Genomic DNA, 18403 nt, shown 5'->3' with positions numbered 1-18403 from the left:
ATAGTAGTAATAACTGCACGCATCAGGGTGGGGGGGGGGGACATTGCACAGTGAAGCATTAACGTCAGCGTTTAGTGTATTTTTATAGCATTTTTAACGCGAAAGAAAATGTCCCCCTCACTCCCACCGAAGGCGTGTGACTTGTCATGGGCCGCCCCCCCCACCAAAGGCGTGCGAGTTGGTATGGAAAGCCCACAAACTTTGCTTTTGTGACCAGGACCTTATGTGAAGGAATGACATAAATGCACACCATGTTTTCTCATTTAAAACAGGTAAATTTCAAAATATCGCTGTCCTGGTCACAAAAGCAAAGTTTGTGGGGAATAATAGCCATTTTCTGTACTTTTGAAGCATAAGCAATTGGAAAATAACACTTACTACCCAGGAACAAAACATTTTTTGTCACGCAGTGTAATCCCTCTTGAACCACCGGCGACCCAAAGTGAACCCAAAAGGGTTCAATTTAAACCGCGCGGCACAGCGCGGGAAAAGTCCACGCGTGTTTACCACGGCACTGGGGTCAGGTGTGTGTCACGCATTTAATTACATGATTGATCGCCTTGAGAGCAGCGCACAGTTAATCCGTGGGCGAAGCCTAGTACTTTACCCATTTTCAGCCACATTATTGGGGTGGGAATTGTACAAAATTGCCCGGTGACCTCACATCATCAAAGGCCAATTTCGAAGCCGTAATCCCGTTGGGTTTCACATTGGTAGCTGATGGCCATTGTCGCATTCGGCATGTGTGTGTCCATCCCAGCGCGTGCTTATCCCGGAACCTGCTTGTCCCGGAACGTGCGTTGTCCCTGCATGTCCATGCGTGTCCCGGCGTGTCTGTCCGTGTGTGTGTCCCAGCATGTGCGACCATGTTCACGTGTGTCCGGTGTGTGTGGAGCGGTAGTACAGCGGTAAGTGTGCTTCTTTACGAACCCGACAACCTAACTTCGATTCCTGCTCATGGCCAATGCAGGTGACAACTGAACCGAGCCCTGGGCCGCCCTGAGGTTGACTCAGCCTCAAATTAGAACTGGGTGCGACACATTACCACTGGGGAGACGATGGCGGCTGGGCATGGTTATGACCACCAACCTCCTTGTGTGCTGTGCCAACCTTTGAAGGCTATATGGGGGGAGGAGGGATTTTTGTTTGTGTGTCCGTGTGCACCTGAGGGATTTATTTACCACTCAACTTCTGTTGGAAAAACAATTCGCACAAACTGTTAATTTTTACTTCCCCTCACAAGCACTCACGGATGTCATCGCGCCCCAACCCACCACCCCCACCCACCTCTCCCCCCCCTTGAGGGAGTACGCGGTGAGCGACGTGGTGGCGGGGGTCCGCGAGTACTTCAACGTCATGCTCGGCACGCAGCTGCTCTACAAGTTCGAGCGGCCGCAGTACGCCGACATCCTGGCCGACCACCCCGACGCGCCCATGTCCCACGTCTATGGCGCCCCCCACCTCCTGCGCCTCTTTGGTGAGCGCATCCCCTGAAGTCGCGGGTGTGGCCTCACTTGCGAGTGGTTCCTGTGGGTCGTTGGTCAGATTACCGATGGGATCTGGTGGCAGCCCCCCCCTACTCACTCCCCACCTCCCCCTTCACTTCATCACGGATAAGAGGAATTCTACAGCAATAGGTATTATAAATCTGCACAACTGCTGGCGAGGACTGAACCTACTTTTCGTGTGCGCTTCCGTGTATTTTAAAGATTCCGTTGTGGCATTCAAAGGGATTTAGGTCGCCTCGTTAAACGCGAACTCAGAAACAGCAGAACTTTTCTACAAAATGGTGTGGGAGTCTCTTAGCCGTATCTAAACATGGTGGGGGTGTCTGGACATCCACGGCACCCACAGTGGCTGTGCTCCTGGCCACCGGGGCCTGGCTTAGGGGATGTCGCTGCTGCCGATACCGCCGCCAGCTCGGGGTAGGGGCGCCTGGTGGGGGAGGGGGCCCAGGTGGGGGGGGCAGGCATCACCGTAACGGTTTCTTTTGTGGGAAGGGCTCTATACCACCCACCTCTACGGCACCACTCTTAGCCAATATTCACCCCAATTCACGGCACGTTATATAATAGACTGGCATTTACAGAACGCTCTTCATTCAGAGCATCCTAGAGTGCTTTGCAATCGCACAGACACACAACAAGTAATAACTCAAACCCATTTGCTGATCAATCCTGCTCTAAAATAAACTAACTGCAATTGCATGTGTTTTAAAATTTGATTTAAAAGGTTTGATTGTCCAGCAGCATTGCTGATTTGTCGGGGCATTGAGTCTCTGATGCACGGAGTATAGCAACTATAGGCCCCCCTTGCCCACTCTCCCTTCTCTAAGACAACTGCTGAAAGTTCAGCGCTCACTGATCTCAAGGTGCAACTAGGAGCATTAAGGTTATTGTAAATGCAAAGGCATTTTACTGCGAAGGGGTGTATTTAAATAAAATAATGAGCAGAGTTTTTTTAATTCCACTGTTGAAGAAGCAGGCGGCATGTACTTTACAGTGAATACCGCTGCAGTATTAACCAGGGCAGCCTGCTTGGATTTTATCCACGAACGACTGCAAAGGATCAGCATGCGTGCTACCGCTGGGCCATATCACCGCCCCACGAATGACACTTGCAAAGTGTGCACTCACAATCAATGTCACGAATTATCATTAACGTAACCATCATCATCATCGGCCATGGTCAGTCTACTGTTGGATGAAGGCCTCACCACACAGTTACCAACCCACATGCTCGCCTCAGAAAATCAGAGTTGGCTTTCTCCCACGTATGTGTTTATGCCTGCAATCAAATGTTTTGGAAATATGTTATAAAATTAACAGGGGCTCCACCGTTATTCCACCTTAGGCTTTTGCTCATTTCGGATTGTGAAGGGTGCTGCTTGCTTCTTAATGGGTATAGGAGGCTTTTTTGGTTTCGTTTCTTTGAGAGATTTGCTTCAAATTCTATCTCTGTAAAAAAAAAACTCAACACATTCATCAGTAAAACTTTGGCTTTAAAAGAAAACTATATAATAGGTGACATTCATAGCACGTGATGTGTTTATTGTTTTTGTTGATTGCACTTATGCACAACTGCCTATGCAGCAGCATCCCTTTAATAATTAGTTTTTTATTTGTGTCGTTTATTATTGTTCCGTCTTGCGCTCTCAGGGTTACGGTTCTCCTTTCATGCTCTCAGTGGTAATTGTGAAATCTTCAATCACGTTCTCATTGTGTCCTTTCAATTCAAGTCTTGTACCTTGCCTGAATGGCTTCACAGAGTTATTTGTATTATGTTTGTATTTTGACATTTTCATACATTTCCATGTCAGCTTTTCGTCATCGTGCCTTTTTGTTGCTTCGGGATAGCTTTTTCTCCTCTTTGCTTTTTGTGCTTTGCCCCGCCAGCTAATTAATAATAATAATTCTTAATTTCAACTTGAAACTCGCTGCATACTATCCCGCTCGCTCACAAAGAAAGACGACATCTTGAGACCACACTCGAGTGCAAAAGACATCGGCGTGGCGGAGAGCCGGATCCAAATTCCCCACCCAAGCTCTGCGGTCCTTCATATTCTTTGGGTTTTTCGGTAAAGCGACGTAGATAGAAAAAATAATACAATATCACGATGTTTCGATCGCAACACAAGCAATCGTCTTCAGGTGAAAAAAGAGGGGGAAATCTGCCGAAGCAGGCTGTTTATAAAGGTTTAGAGATGGGCAGGGAAACTAATGTTAATGTAGGAGAGGTCTCTGTAGCCTGCAGTAAGTCTACACCGATCAAAGAGCTGTTTACAAATGGTTTAGAGATGGGCGGGGCAGCTATTGCCAATGTGGAAGAGGTACTACAGAGCTGTGGGGGGTGGCCAATGTATTGTGAGAGATTAGCATGTCAATGTAAGAAATTTGAAGCTCGGCGAGAGCTCGGACAGCGCAGTGGCCACATGGAGGTGGAAAAGAATGGCAAGTCGCCATTTACTAACACAGCTAACGGTGGCTTTGCGTTGTGGCCGAAACGTCGTGAGAATTATTTTATTATGTTTTATTTTCATTATTGTATTACTTCCCTTCTACGTGACTTTACCGAAAGAACCAAGAAGATGAATCCCTGCAGTCACGAAAGCTTTAAATCGATAAGAGAATGAAGTTTAGCTGAAAGCATATTATAATTTTGCGACATAGAATTATAATGTATTACTTACTGTTAGTAGATCAGCTTATTGGAGAGTATATTTAGTATACTGATGATACTATGTAGTTTATACTTTAGTTGTTTACGTGGTGGTTGAGTTACTGCAGCTACATACTATTAACATTCCTTCACTTCATTAATGCTACTCCTACCCCCTCCCTTTGATTCTGCTAATCCTGCATAATGCACGGGCATAATGACTTTAAACCCCCTTTCCACCTCCTACGCACTTCACAAGTAGTACTAATCCCATATCTGCATTTCCCATAAATATGCTAAATTCCTATTGATATGCAAATTATTTTGTTAAGGTGCACCTTCCCGCTCCAACCTAGCTTAAATAGACACTCCAAGCCTGGGGCGTGTCATTCAGACGCTGTCTTCTCGACAGACCTGTTTCTTCACCTGAGGACGGCTGCTTGCGTTGTGGCCGAAACGTCGTGAGAATTATTTTATTATGTTTTATTTGTATTATTTTATTACTTCCCTTCTACGTGACTTTACCGAAAGAACCAAGAAGATCAATCAAATGAAGATATCACGTCATGGCCAAATATGCCAATCGATTTTTTTTCTTTCAGCAAACCACCAGAGTAATGCTGAAAAGCAATTTTGACAATTTTATATGACACTTTGCGCGAGATTACAGTCCGGAGCTCAGCTCGCACACGATGAGAGCTCAGCATCTGTTAACACCTCAGGATGCTGGACGTAATCTCCAGCAGAACGGCGTAGAAAATTGTCAAAATGTTGGTTGGGCTTTTCAATGTTTCCGCTCCTCCGGTTAGCACGGTTGGCTACGTACAGTACAAAAGAAGTTCAACATACATATATGCATAAGTTCCTCAGATTTTTCTGGATGACCAAATTATTCGGCATATTTTCCCATGACATGAAAGTTTAGTTTAAATCAAGGTATGTTTATTTTACCAGGTAAGGCCCACTGAGCTATATAGCTATTTTTTTCAGAAGTGACCTGGCCAAATATGATAGCTCAACGAAGTGGATGATTATAGCAGCCAAATACTCTTCACCTGTGATTGGTTCTATCGGGTGGCGAGGGTTATCGTAAAATGATGATGCAACCCGAAAGAATCCGATTAGAAATCACTCGGAGAAAATAAGATGACCACACATAAACAACCTCATCTTACACCATTGGAACCTCATTTGCCAGTAGAAAAATATGATAATTGTTTTTTTACCCTTTTATCTGGCAACAAAACTGACACCTTTTTTACAAGGAGTCATGTTTGCATAGACTACAATACCTGCAGTCGGAATGTAAACAAAAAACATAACTCTGATAATGTATGCGCTGTCCTTGAAGTTGATTGGTCCACACCCGAGACAGCTTTCCTTAGAGCCTAGTCTCACATGGTGTTGGACCAGATGACGCGTCACCTTGGCAGGCTGAGGCTGGGTTGCTACCCTCTCCCCCACCATCCCCCCCACCCGCTCTACAATAATATTATATAAGCGCTATAATATTTGTATCTACCGACCCTATAGTAGTAAGTGAACACAATGGGGTGGGGGGGAAGAGGACATGACACTTTGAAGAATTTACCTCAGGGTTGGAAAAAAATTAATAATAAATAGCGCTAAATTGCTAATTTAACTACTTTAAAGTTGACGGATGGGAAAATGGAATAGCGCTGGCTCACCACGGGGCTTATGGCGTGGTACCTGGCTACTGTTTTTAAACGTAAGCCCCACGGTTTGCGAGCCACATCCTTCGCAAGTTTCGTATACAGACAGACACGCAGACGGACAGACAAAAAATTACGTTTATAGGTTAGATACACATCTGCACATCTTCTTGGCCTGTTGTTGGGCCCTGTGTTTGAATAAAACCTATCCTTTTTTTTGGTCAGAGCATTTCACGCGAGCTGAGAAAATTATATCTTGAGAGTTTTCCAATCGTAAAATTCCCTGTTTGATTTCTGGAGATGCTTAAGCGTTACACGTACTTCTTCTGTCAGCGTGTCGTATTTTATTTGAGCATTTAGTGCCGTGTCTTTTTTATGTTTTCGCCATAATTTAAGACCTCGTATATATTCATTAGCGTCTGTTTTACTTGTTGCAAGGCAGTGTGTTATTTATGACATACATAAAGTATGTTCGGCCTGGGCCTCTCCATCACTGTCAACCCTGCCCCTGAATTTGTTTTTGATCTGTATATAGTATATATGGGCACCTTACATACACGTACATCCCGCCTCGATACATGAAATTGGGCGATGTTGATGTGCACATCTATGTCCGCATGGGTGCAAATGTTTGTGTGCGTGCTTATGTCATTACATCTGCGTGGGTGTATGCGTGTGTTTGCATGTGTGTGTGTGGGCGTATACATGCGTTGCTTCACTGATTCATTCGAGTGACATTCTCTTTTCGTTGGCTGGGTAACGCTGTGTGGAAGCTTTTGCCTGTCCTGTCGCTCCGGGTCTTTTCAGCCTCGGTTTTGCCCTCCCTTCTCTATGCTTGCAAAAGGTTGGATTTCTTTATTGGAGCATCTGCACTGGATTCGAAAAATTCATTGTGGCCTGCCTACAATCCATCCTGGGTTTGACCAGACTGGATTGCGTGAGGAGCTCGTAGATCCTTGAAAGGTCTGGACACAGTCCCATCAGTGAGCTCTTCTGCCAGGCGAGGTTGCATTGGTTGTGTTATGTATCCTGCATACCCATCCACCGCATGCCAAAGCAGCTTCTGTTGGCCACATCGAGGGGGAAAAAACACGGCACAGACGGGCTGATGAAGCACTGGATGATGTGAAACTGAGTGGACTTGCCAATGACTGGTACCAGGTAGAGGAGCAATGCTAACAACAATTAGCGGAGCGCCGGGCGGCTAAAACACTGACATTTTTCACAGTAGGGAACGCGTGCATCTGTCAGTCATCTCAGACAGTTAACCAATAACACCTGGGTCTGTCCAGTGACCTGCTAGCTTGCCTTTCACACGTGACCTCAAAGTCCACCTAGCCTGGCACAGGCGTCATGGTGACATCACCCTGACTTAGTGGTGAATGGCGGGTATTGGTGTGTGTGAAGGTTTGGTACTCATTGTCTGTTGATGGGGAAAAAAATTACTTCATATATCAATTCAGCAATGTACATTTGTAGTGGGTTCAACTGAGTCGCAAACATAGACTTGGAGGCAACACATTTATCAACTCCAACACACGGGGTAACTTTCCCCTTAACAGAATAACAACCTATGGTGGTGACCACCAGGCTAGTTGCACTAATCACAATGTAATTGCTACGACGGACGGGGACCAACAGCTTGAGTCCAGGTCCACGTGTTGGAGACTCGTTGAACGGAGAATGTAGACGAAGGTTTCTTCCATGATGAACAACAACCCTGGTCCCTCTCGGAACCCGGCTTATATTCTCTGCGGCGTGGCTGGCTCCGCCCTTTGCCACGACCACCTTCTAGAATCCTCGGGAGAGATCTGGATCCCAACCACGTGACCACCCCTAGCCCCCACTTGGGGCCCCTTTGCAGACTTGACTGGTCACGTGTCCTCCTGGGTCAACCAGAGTGCCATGGCCTTTAGTAACCTCATCCTACGGCCCGCACTCACACACCCTGTCCTGTAGGGTTGGCACTGCACGCTAAGTGTAGTGCCATCTCGCGTTATCAATCAATGCTCACCGGGCCCCTCTAGGGCTGGTACTACATGTTGACATCTCGCGATGTCACTGCACATTTATGAACTTGATCGTTTTTATAACATTCCATCTCAGAAGTTGTCATTCTTTCCGCTCTCGTGCTATTGCCCGACACCTTAACCACTGTTATATGTTTCTGCTGCTATGCAGCGATAATGAAGATGTTATGACAACATGTTTGGCGCATGCAAGCACTCGTGTATGTGTGTGTGCGCATGTGCTCATGACTAGCTCCGGTTTGACAGCAGAGGTCTCAATCCGAATCAGTCGAGCGGCATCTTTTCATCGACTGCGTACCTGGTCTGTCACTCCACGAAGCTTCGGGTCTTCTCAGCCACGGTCATGCCCTCCCTTCACTATGCTTACAAAACATGGACCCCCCTAATGGAACATCTTCGCCAGTTAAAGACATTGAGGCTGGCCTGCCTACGATCCATCCTGGGTTTAACCAGGCTGGATTGTGTGAGGAGCTCACAAATCCTTGAAAGATCTGGACAAAGTCCCATCGGTGAGCTTCTCCGGTAGGCAAGGCTGCGTTGGTTGGGTCATTTAGCCCGCATGCCTAGCCACCGCATGCCTAAACAGCTTTTGTTCGGCGGGGTAGAGTGGGCTAAACGGACGCGGCATGGGTTACAGAAGAGATGGATCTTCTTGGTTCTTTCGGTAAAGTCACGTAGAAGGGAAGTAATAAAATAATAAAAATAAAACATAATAAAAAAAAAGAGAATAAAGTTTAGATGGAAGCATATTATATAATTTTTTACAACGTAGAATTTTTCATGTATTACTTACTGTTAGTAACTCAGCTTATTGTAGAGTATAGTAAGTTTACTGATGATGCTATGTAGTTTATACTTTAGTTTGTCATGCAGTTTATACTGTAGTTTTTTACGTGGTTGTTTAGTAACTACAGCTACATACTATTAACATTCCTTTCCTTTGTTAATGCTCCCCCCCCTTCCCCCCCCCCCCTTTGATGCTGCTAATCCTGCATAATGCACGGGCATAGTATTGATTTGGAACCCCCCCCGCCCACCTCCTACGCATTTTCCATATGCTGAATTCCTCTTGATATGCAAATTATTTTGTTTAGGCGCTCTTCTTCCCACCTCCCCCCCCTCTAACCCAGCTTAAATATACGCTCCAAGCTTGGGGTGTTTCATTCTTCGCCTGAGGATGGCTGCTTGCGTTGTGGCCGAAACGTCGTGAGAATTGTTTTATTATGTTTTATTTTTATTATTTTATTACTTCCCTTCTACGTGACTTTACCGAAAGAACCAAGAAGATGAATCCCTGCAGTCACGAAAGCTTTAAGAAGAGATGGAGTGATGTAGTACAAGAGGATGTGGAGCTGAGTGGACTTGCCAATGACTGGTATCAGCGGTGTCAAGATCGGCCTCTGTAGAGGAGGCTCGTGAAGGATGCTACTGGGCGGTTGGAGGCAGTCGCCCTCCAGCAACAAAAGAGGGCAGAGGAGCGACTCTCACAACAATGAGCAGAGCGCTGGAGTGCTATAACACCAAGTTGGCAGAATAGGGGGCACAGGTGGTGCATCGGAGGGTCATCTCAGTCAGTCAACCCATTGGCACCTGGGTCTGTCCCGTGACCACCTGCCGGCAGGCATTCTACACTTCACATGGCCTTAACGTGCACATGGCCTAGCACAAGCACCATGGTGACGTCACCGCCACTTGGTAGCAAATGGCGGTTGGTGCGTGCGTGTGTTAGGTGGGGAGGGGCAATGTAGTGGTGGTGACCCGAGTGTGATTCCCGCTCATGGCCAACATCCGTGACGTTTATCTAAACCGATCCTGGGGCTCCCCTAGGTCGATTCGGCCTCAAATGAGTACCTGGCGCGGTATGTAAACATTGCCACTAGGAAGACAAAAAGGCGGCCTGGCGTGGTGTTGGCCACCCACCCCCTCGTGTGCTGTGCCACCCTTCATAGGTGCTACTTGCTCACAGCACTTGCCCCAACAGGCTTTTAATTCTATACGGGGGTCTTTGTCTTTGTTAGTTCGGATAGGCTCCATGCTGGCCTACACTCCTCTGGACGAGAAAGGCATGGCTCTGCTTCTCATCTTCCTGCACGACTTTCTCAAGTGAGTGTCACCCATTCGCCCTCTCCCTCTGCACTGCCAGGTACCGCATCTTAGAAAAACATCAACACATTTGTCAATAACAATTGACTTTAAAGCAATGGAAAAAAACTCTTTGAGTGACGTTTCAGGAAATGTCTATAAAATAATGGGCCCTTGAAGGCAGACTTTTTGACTAACGTGTTGAGTTTGGCTTTGGCCGTGAGCAGGATTCGAAACCCAGGTTCGCCAGATTCGTGGCAAAGCACGCTAACCGCTCCGCCACCACTCCTCACTCCCGCACACTCCTTGTTTACGCTGTTCGCATTAAAACGCCAAATATAGATAAACTGCTACTTTTCTTAATGCCACAAATGTAACGCGCTTTTATTCACGGCCCTCCCTGGATGATTTGTCATGAACTAATGTCCCCATTAGTGACCGGGTCCCCTAAATCTGACACCGTGCGTAGAGAACCTCTCAAAGGGCACCGCCTGGTTATTTGTGCTTGTGAACCACTACCAATGCAACAGCATCACCAAATAATTTATTATTATAGTAATACGGTTCTTTACCCAGGAATGTCTCACTGAGTCTCAAAGACCATTTTTTCAGGGGGGTATCCTAAAATAGTTTATCGCATTGGGGGAGGGGGCAGACGATTTCTGTGTCTTTCCCAGTTGAGTGATTTGCTATAATTTTCAAACGTTGATACCACAAGAGTTGTGGTGGTGGTGATAATGGCGGTAACAATGTTGCGATGTTGATGGTGCTAAACGTGACAGTGGTGAGTGTGATGATTCCATCCACGATGATGATGACAGATATTCTAGTGACTGGTAATAATATTGTTAGGGGTGTCAGTGATGATGACATGTGGACTGCTCATGCGATCGCCCACCCCCCCCCCCCCCCCTTTTTCGGTCGAAGGTACCTCGTGAAAAACTCTGCCGCCCTCTTCAGCGCGAATGACTATGAAGTGGCCCCACCAGAGTACCACCGGAAGGCCGTATAATAATCCAAGAGTGAGAGGAGGCAAAGGTCAGACATGATGGAGCTCGGAGCGAACGTTTCCTCTCGGAGCATTTTTCCCCATTTAGGAAGGATGCACTTAAAGCGTCGTATTCACTGCAGCATATATAAAGCTTTGAAGTGTTTTATTCATAAGCCTTTACATAAGGGCTCTTTATATATAAAATGCATTATTGTTTCCGAGCATTAATTTGTCACGGCTGAAGCTGTGTGCATGCAAATAGATTGTACTGCTTCGTGCCACCGCTTCGTTTCCATAGAGAGAGGCAGAGTCTGGGGGGCGAGCGCAGAGGTTGAAGGGAGTACGGTGGTGGGGGGGAGGTGTAGAGTTTGAGGAAGAGCGTTGCGAACAATGACGCGCTTAAGAGAATTCTCGTTGCATACCGTCATTCACATCGTCGTCTTGTTCTTCCCGTGTGACCGGCTGGCGGTCGCAGACGGGACCGGCAGCCAGCACCTGGCCGCGTAGACGCCGTGGGCGATCGTTTTAGACAGACGCCACCCGTCGCTATCGTTTGGAAGAGGCAGTCATATCGCTTGGAGATGAAAATGGCGAAATATTGTATTGAATCACTGGGCGACTCGTGGCTTTCAAGTTTTGCAAGAAAGCCTCCTGTTTATTTTCTAAGCCGTTGTTATCAATGTCACTAATATTAAAACAATAAATCGGCCTTTTCGTTAGGGGAAAAGTAAATAAAGAAAGCCTCACGGACTATGTCCATAATTATTTCCACTCTTTTGTGCCCTTTAAGATAGGTCATCGCTTGAAATGTTGACCTGTTACCTATACGTTCCTCAGTTGTGAGGCAGCGTTAATAGTGTATCTGGCGTTTTTTTTTTACATCTGTGCTGAGAATAAAACGTATGGTTGTCAACTTAACGTTTAACTCGGGTTTTCACGGCTTAACATCGTTATTGTGATGTTTCTGTGTACAGTATTAGGTTCTCACAATGTAACTTTACAGTTAATAAACACGAAGTTGATGTCTTCCAAAGGTCAAATGCTTGTTGTTTAATCGCTCAAACGAACGCGCATTAATCCGTACGTGGTGTGTCGTGTCTAAACTCCCGGTGATGTGGTTGAGTGGTGGCGTGTTTTTGCCGCGCCTTGCAGAGGTTCCCAGCTCGAGCTTGGTGGCTGTCCTGGTGAATGCTGCGGGAATGTGAACCATAGATGCTTGCGCCGTCTGCTTCACGGCAGACATTAAACGATCCAGTGACGTTATTCGAACTAGATCAGGCCGTGCATGCCAGTATCGCGGTGCAAATTCGCCAAATTGTATTAATCGTTCGCAAATTACTCAATAGGGGCAAACTACGTAGCAACGTCGCCCGCCTACTGGCAGACTGATGTCTGAAAAATAAGAATAGGTTTTACTCTTTCTGGCAATAAAACGGTTGTTAAGATGTTCAAACACCATATGGTTACCTCTTGCATGGAATTAAGTCTGCATTAACCACGCGTACCTGCGGTGAACATGCAAACAAAACATGCTTTGATAATGCGTTGTCTTTGAAACTGATTGGCCTATACCAGAGACCGCCTTCTTTATGGCTTAGTCTCACCGGTATCAGACCAGAGAATGCAAAAAGGTTAACAGCACAAAGCTAAGCGCATTTATAGCTCGTGGTGAGCAGCTATATCATTTGATACCTTTTTGGTCAGTATCAAAGTATGAAAAATAATAGGTTTTACCCTGTGTTAAGAAAGAGCTACTGTCCGTGCAAATCTTTATCCTTGAGTTGTGGTCACTTGAGTGGCGTGACTTCAGGGCATCTTGCTGGGGGTCCTCGTGCATTCGCAACACCCCGTTGCGATTAGGTAGACACATTGTTATTGTTCCACGAGGGGTCAAGGGTTTATTGAGTTTGTGTTAACAAGAAAAAAACCTCTGCGAGTGAAGCAGCTGCGCCGGGCCTCGTGTCGTTCTCACACAGACGCACCTTCCCCCCAACGTCACTCCCCGCAAAGCGCCGTACGGAAGAAACGAAAGCGCTGGGGACATTTCCCCAAAATTCCCACAATTGGTAAAACAAAAAGATGCACCAAGGGGAACGGTATAAGAGCACCGTGCGGCCGGGTTGAATGTGTGCAGGTCTTGAAAGAAAATGTGGGAATTGTCTTCCTATAATTTTACGCCCCCTTCACCAATTTGTTAATTGTTAGAAGAATAAAAATCCCAATTTAGTTTCTAACCCAAAAAAATACTATTTTTTTATTTCTTCCTGTTCTTAACGACTGGCGATGCTGGATTGTCACTGACGTGAGCCGCTTTGCGTCAGTCGGCCCAACCTGGCACTAAAACCGATTCGATTGCTCGCGGCCAAACATCGGCACTGCCAAATGTATATAACGCAAAATCTTGGATTCACGTATGTTGAACTCCTTTCGCACCGTACACAACCAACCGTGCTAATCGGAGGTGCTCGTCTTGATTGAATGGCCGCGAAGCATCAAATTACACTCTCATGAATGGGGGGGGGGGGTCGCGGGGGCCCCCCCTAGAGGAATGGGAAGCCAGATTGAGTGGCAGGTGTTTTTTTTGCGGTTAGCGGATTGCGGTGCTCATGTTTTGTGTCACTCGCGCCCCTTTGCCCTGAGATCTGGAGGCTCGGTCAATATCACGAGTTGGAGCAAACACGAAGACGAGTTCCCCCCCCCCCGTCCCCCCCCCGTATCGCCTTGAGCAGACTAGGGGAAAGTGCTGTTAGCGAGCAGCTACGAAGGCCGGCACAGCACACGAAGGGGTGAGTGGGCAGCGCCACGCCCCCCGCCGCCTTTCGTGCCCCCAGTGCCAATGCTTACACACTACACAAGAGTCGACCTCAGAGAAGCTCAAGACCGGGTTCAAAGATGTCCCTATTATTGGTCGTGGACGGGAATCGAACTCGGGTCGCCGGATTTTAGCACATTGTGTTATAACTATAAGCTATTTTTATTGTCCCAGGTGAGGCCCACTGAGCTATAGCTATTTTTCAGAAGCGACCTGGCTATCACAAATGATAGCTCAAGGAAGTGGGCATATCGTGTAGAAATTTATAGCAATCAAATACTCTAAACGCATGTTGATTCTAAATGTAGAGGGAAAACCCGGAGGGAGGACCTGAATAAAACTCCACACGACCACAGGGAGAGAGGCGCAAACTCCAAAATATACAGCAGGCGTCAAGGTCGGGATCGAACCCACGACCTCATGTATACCAGGCGACGTCAACATCCCACCACCGCGGCGCGTTAACAACTGCGCCACTCCTCCCCGCACAAGAGTTGGCACGCATCCACACACGCACAGTTGTCGGGGTGCAGCAAACTCGTGTTTTCTTGTGGTGGGGTAAAGCGTGGGTACACTCATCTCTTTGTTTTTCCCCCATTCAGCCGTCGAGAAAGAGTGACGCCTCTGTGCTCTGGGTGAGAACCGCACTGGGGCCGACTGCAAGCACGGGAATGACCTCCGTCCGCGGCACTTGTTGATGGAAATTAGCAGAGTGGGTATGCAATGCCCTACGTTGTGCGGGCGGCGAAACGCGTCCTCCAATGCAGTGGTGCACTTTTATACCGCAGGATTTTTGCTGCGCAGTGACGTCACAAAGGGCTAACGGCGCGGGACACGTGCCGTGGTTTTGATCTTCGTCCTTTAGTGGCGGGAGGGTCACGCAAACGTTTAACGTGTTTCTTGTTTTGGACGGGTACAGACTTTGAGCGGAAGTTTGGGTTAACGTCCTGAAAGGGATAAACGATCGACGTGTGTAAATTGATCCGTGTGCGACACTGAGAGAGTTGTTGACACATTCGGCTTTGCCAGGGTTGTTTTTTTATTGTTGGTTTACAAGAAAAAAATAACAGTGGTTCAAATCAGTTCACATTGGACTGCCACGATTATGCGGTTGTAATTGACTCATTGACCGGAACCCCCGTGAACAGAGAAGTCACATCACAACTTCCGAGAATATGATTAGGGTTAAGCTAAATATCCGTAACGATATTTACGTGATGTTCAGAATTTTCAATGCACGAAGAGGTCCAAACAATGTTGAGCTGTATTTGTTTCATCGCGTATTGTGCTAATTTGTATGTGGCAGAGCCGATTGTACTATGGGTCTTAATTGGACATCAGGTTTGTTCATCTTTGGTAGCCCATAAAGTATTGGTGGTTTTGACGCCCTTGGTTTGATCATGTATTTGTACGTGACAAACCTTACTCATTGGCTGTGGCGGGTGGTGGCGGGTTTAACGACACATTTATATTTATGCAATCTAACCCGAAAAAAAACCTGTATTCCTCCCGTCTGTTTGCATGAAACTGGTGGATTGGTTCACATGAGCACTAAGGTTATTTATCAACAGACATTACGCGAGGTCACACTGTAGTGGCATTGTACACCACGGAGACATTGTACACGAGAGAGACTGTACACGAGAGAGACATTGTACATGACAGATACGTTATGACTGTACTCTTAGGTTTTTTTTTATGACCGTGCAACTGATGACCTTGTGATAGATGAAGCGGTCGCTCTCTGGAGCGCTGCCACGGCTTTTGCCGCCCGCCCTTCCCTGGCTCTCAGGATGAATGTCACCTCGGATTTGCAGGCATCTACCTGGAGATTTCGCAGTCTTGTTGACATTTGTGTTTAACCTCAATTACAATCTGCCACGGAAATTGACACTTTCCTCTTTTTGCATCCCTCCTGTCGCCCCGCCGGTTACGTGCCTTACGAGATTTGTCAGCACCTTAGGCAAGGAGCATAAACCGCAGCAGCAGCGCCGGCTTTTGGCTGGCCATCGACGGTGGTCACTGCATCGCCCTGCGCTTTCATGTGCGCTTCTGCAGCAATCGGAAACGCCTTTACTTCCAATAAAAGGAAGCCATTGGAGCTATGCACGTTTAGATGATCTAGATCAGGGGTCCTCAAACTTTTTAAACAGGGGGCCAGTTCACTGTCCCTCAGACCGTTAGAGGGCCGGACTATAGTTAAAAAAAACTATGAACATATTCCTATGCACACTGCATATATCTTATTTTGAAGTGAAGAAACAAAACGGGAACAAATACAATATTTGAAATGAAGAACAAGTAAAGTTAAATCAACAAACTTGCCAGTATTTCAATGGGACCTATGGGCCTGCTTTTGGCTAATGAGATGGTCAATGTCCGGTTCCATATTTGTCACTGCTAGTCGTAACAAGTGATGCAAGTGTGCATCCGTTAGTCTAGATCTGGTTGGAGATTTCAAATGTTTCATTCTGGAAAAAGTCTGTTCACAGACATAAGTGCTGCCAAAGATGGTTGCCATTTTGAGTGCATGGTTCCTGGGATGAGAATATGTCTCAGAGGGGAGAGATGCATAGAAATTATGAAGGCTGCTTGACTTGAATGCGTCTTTCAGAGAGTCACAATTCTGCAGTTCAGCCAGTTCCATTTGGTAAATTGTATCCACATTTTCAATGTCAATAGAAAATGGGTTACGGAAAAGCTGTATGTCCTGTTCATGGAGATGAAGCTCTTTAAATCTAAATTGGAACTCCTTTTGCAAATTTTCCAGTGAATCCACACATGTTTTGTTTGGGAATGCAACCAATGGTTTTTCCGCTAACAGATTTTGAGTTGTGGGGAGATGGCAGAAGTTTTCCTCCTTCACTTGTTTGATGAGGCCTAATTTTACTTCAAATGCTTTGACATGTGATTGCATATCACAGATGAGCTTCCCCTTTCCTTGAAGTTGCACATTGAAACTGTTGAGTAGCTCTGTTACATCTGTCAGAAAGGCAAGGTGCCATTTCCATTCTGCATCATTGAGCTCTGGTACTTCTTTGTTTTTTGAAAGCAGAAAAGCTGTAATCTGTGGAAGTAAGTCATAGAAACGTTTCAAAACTCTCCCTCGACTCAGCCAACGGACTTCTGTGTGGTACAGAACATCGTCATAGTCAACATTTAGCTCAGACAGAAATTCCTGAAATTGTCTGGTTTAGTGCATGAACTTTAATGAAGTTAACACAAGATACCACAATTTTCATAACAGAGTCCCACTTCAGTGATTTACTACACAGCGCTTGTTGGTGGATGAGGCAGTGTATGGCTATTGGATGAGAATGATTATATTTGTCCATCTCTTGGTTAATGAGAGCAATTACTCCTTTCTTAGACCCCACCATGCTAGGAGCACCATCAGATGTCACACTGGCTAGTTTAGCCCAGTTCAGCTCCAAACCATTCACAGTTTGGCAAACCTTTTCATAGATATCCTCTCCTGTAGTTCCTTTGATGCTTTTCAGTGCAGCAAGCTCTTCTGTGACTTCGAAATAGTCATTCGTCCCACGAATAAAAATTAGAAGTTGTGCAGAATCACGAACATCATTGCTTTCGTCGAGTGCCAAGGAAAAATAGGAAAGTTTTTTTGTGGAGTTTTGCAAATGCTGATGCAAATTGTCTCCCATTTCTTCAATCCTCCGTGTAATTGTAGGTCCTGAAAGACTCACTGTACTAAATAAATCGGCCTTCTCTGGACACATCTCTTTGGCAACAGAAGGAAGGCATTCTTTAACAAATTCTCCCTCCACGAATGGTCTGCCAGTGCACGCTATTAGCTTGGCAACTTGAAAACTTGCTCGCAGTGATGAAATATTTAGCTGCTTCTGCTTCACAAAAGTATTTTGCTGAGTTGTTAATGTATTTTTCAGTTTTAATATTTTATCTTTTCTCACTTCTCCGACCTAACAATCATATTTATCTTTATGTTGAGTTTCATAGTGTCGATGTAAATTGTATTCTTTGAACACAGACACTATATTCTGGCATATCAGACACACAGCTCTTTCCTTGTACTGCATGAAAAAGTAATCATAAGTCCACTGTTCTTTGAATATCCTACACTCCGAGTCAATTTTTCTCTTTCTTGACATCATTGTTCCTAGGGAGTCAAAATTGCTATTAGTAAAATACCAATATATATGTAGTGGTGGTGTTGACGTGCGCCGACTGTGACAGTGATGGATCACGGGGCGGCGCGAGGTGCGGGGTTGGGCACGCGTTGTGGGCGTGGTGTGGACGCGCGCGCCGGGAGTGACAGATGACGGGGCGGCGCGGCGTGGGTGCTGAGGCACGCTGAGATGTGGGAAAACAGGATCGTAGCCAGCGCCCAGTGATTGGTCGAATAGGATGGGTGCTCGCAGCGACGTCCGCAGGTGGGGTATAAAGGGGGACGCGCGAGAGCACTCGGGGAGAAGTTACCCAGTTGAAGACCAGAAGACGGAGCTGAAGACCTAGTGCCCCGAGACCCCTAGTCCCGCCGTCCTTGTGGGGACCGGGGCCCTGTGTGGCTCGGAGGCGAGACTGTGGGACCCAGGGTCCGACGCCCACGTGGGTCGGGCTGGGGACCCACAGTCAAGACGGACACCCCGGGCAGGGAGTGTCCCGAGTAGCTCAGTGGGCG

General features: G+C 46.6%; 1 protein-coding gene across 2 annotated transcripts in view; it reads left to right on the top strand.

Moving 5' to 3' along the window:
• Nucleotides 1-11961, top strand: part of MORF4L1 (mortality factor 4 like 1) — a 40777-nt gene extending 28816 nt beyond the window's left edge. For both annotated transcript variants that reach the window (XM_078874717.1, XM_078874716.1), the window contains exons 10-12: nucleotides 1305-1477; nucleotides 9880-9964; nucleotides 10871-11961. In XM_078874717.1, coding sequence (XP_078730843.1) covers nucleotides 1305-1477; nucleotides 9880-9964; nucleotides 10871-10955 — 343 coding nt within the window. In that variant the 3' untranslated portion in view covers nucleotides 10956-11961. The remainder of the gene's footprint in view (nucleotides 1-1304; nucleotides 1478-9879; nucleotides 9965-10870) is intronic.
• Nucleotides 11962-18403: the final 6442 nt, after the last annotated feature.

This window comes from Lampetra fluviatilis, chromosome 39 (assembly GCF_964198595.1).
Source record: "Lampetra fluviatilis chromosome 39, kcLamFluv1.1, whole genome shotgun sequence".
Taxonomy (NCBI): domain Eukaryota; kingdom Metazoa; phylum Chordata; class Hyperoartia; order Petromyzontiformes; family Petromyzontidae; genus Lampetra; species Lampetra fluviatilis.
This window is presented reverse-complemented; position numbering and strand designations above follow the sequence as displayed.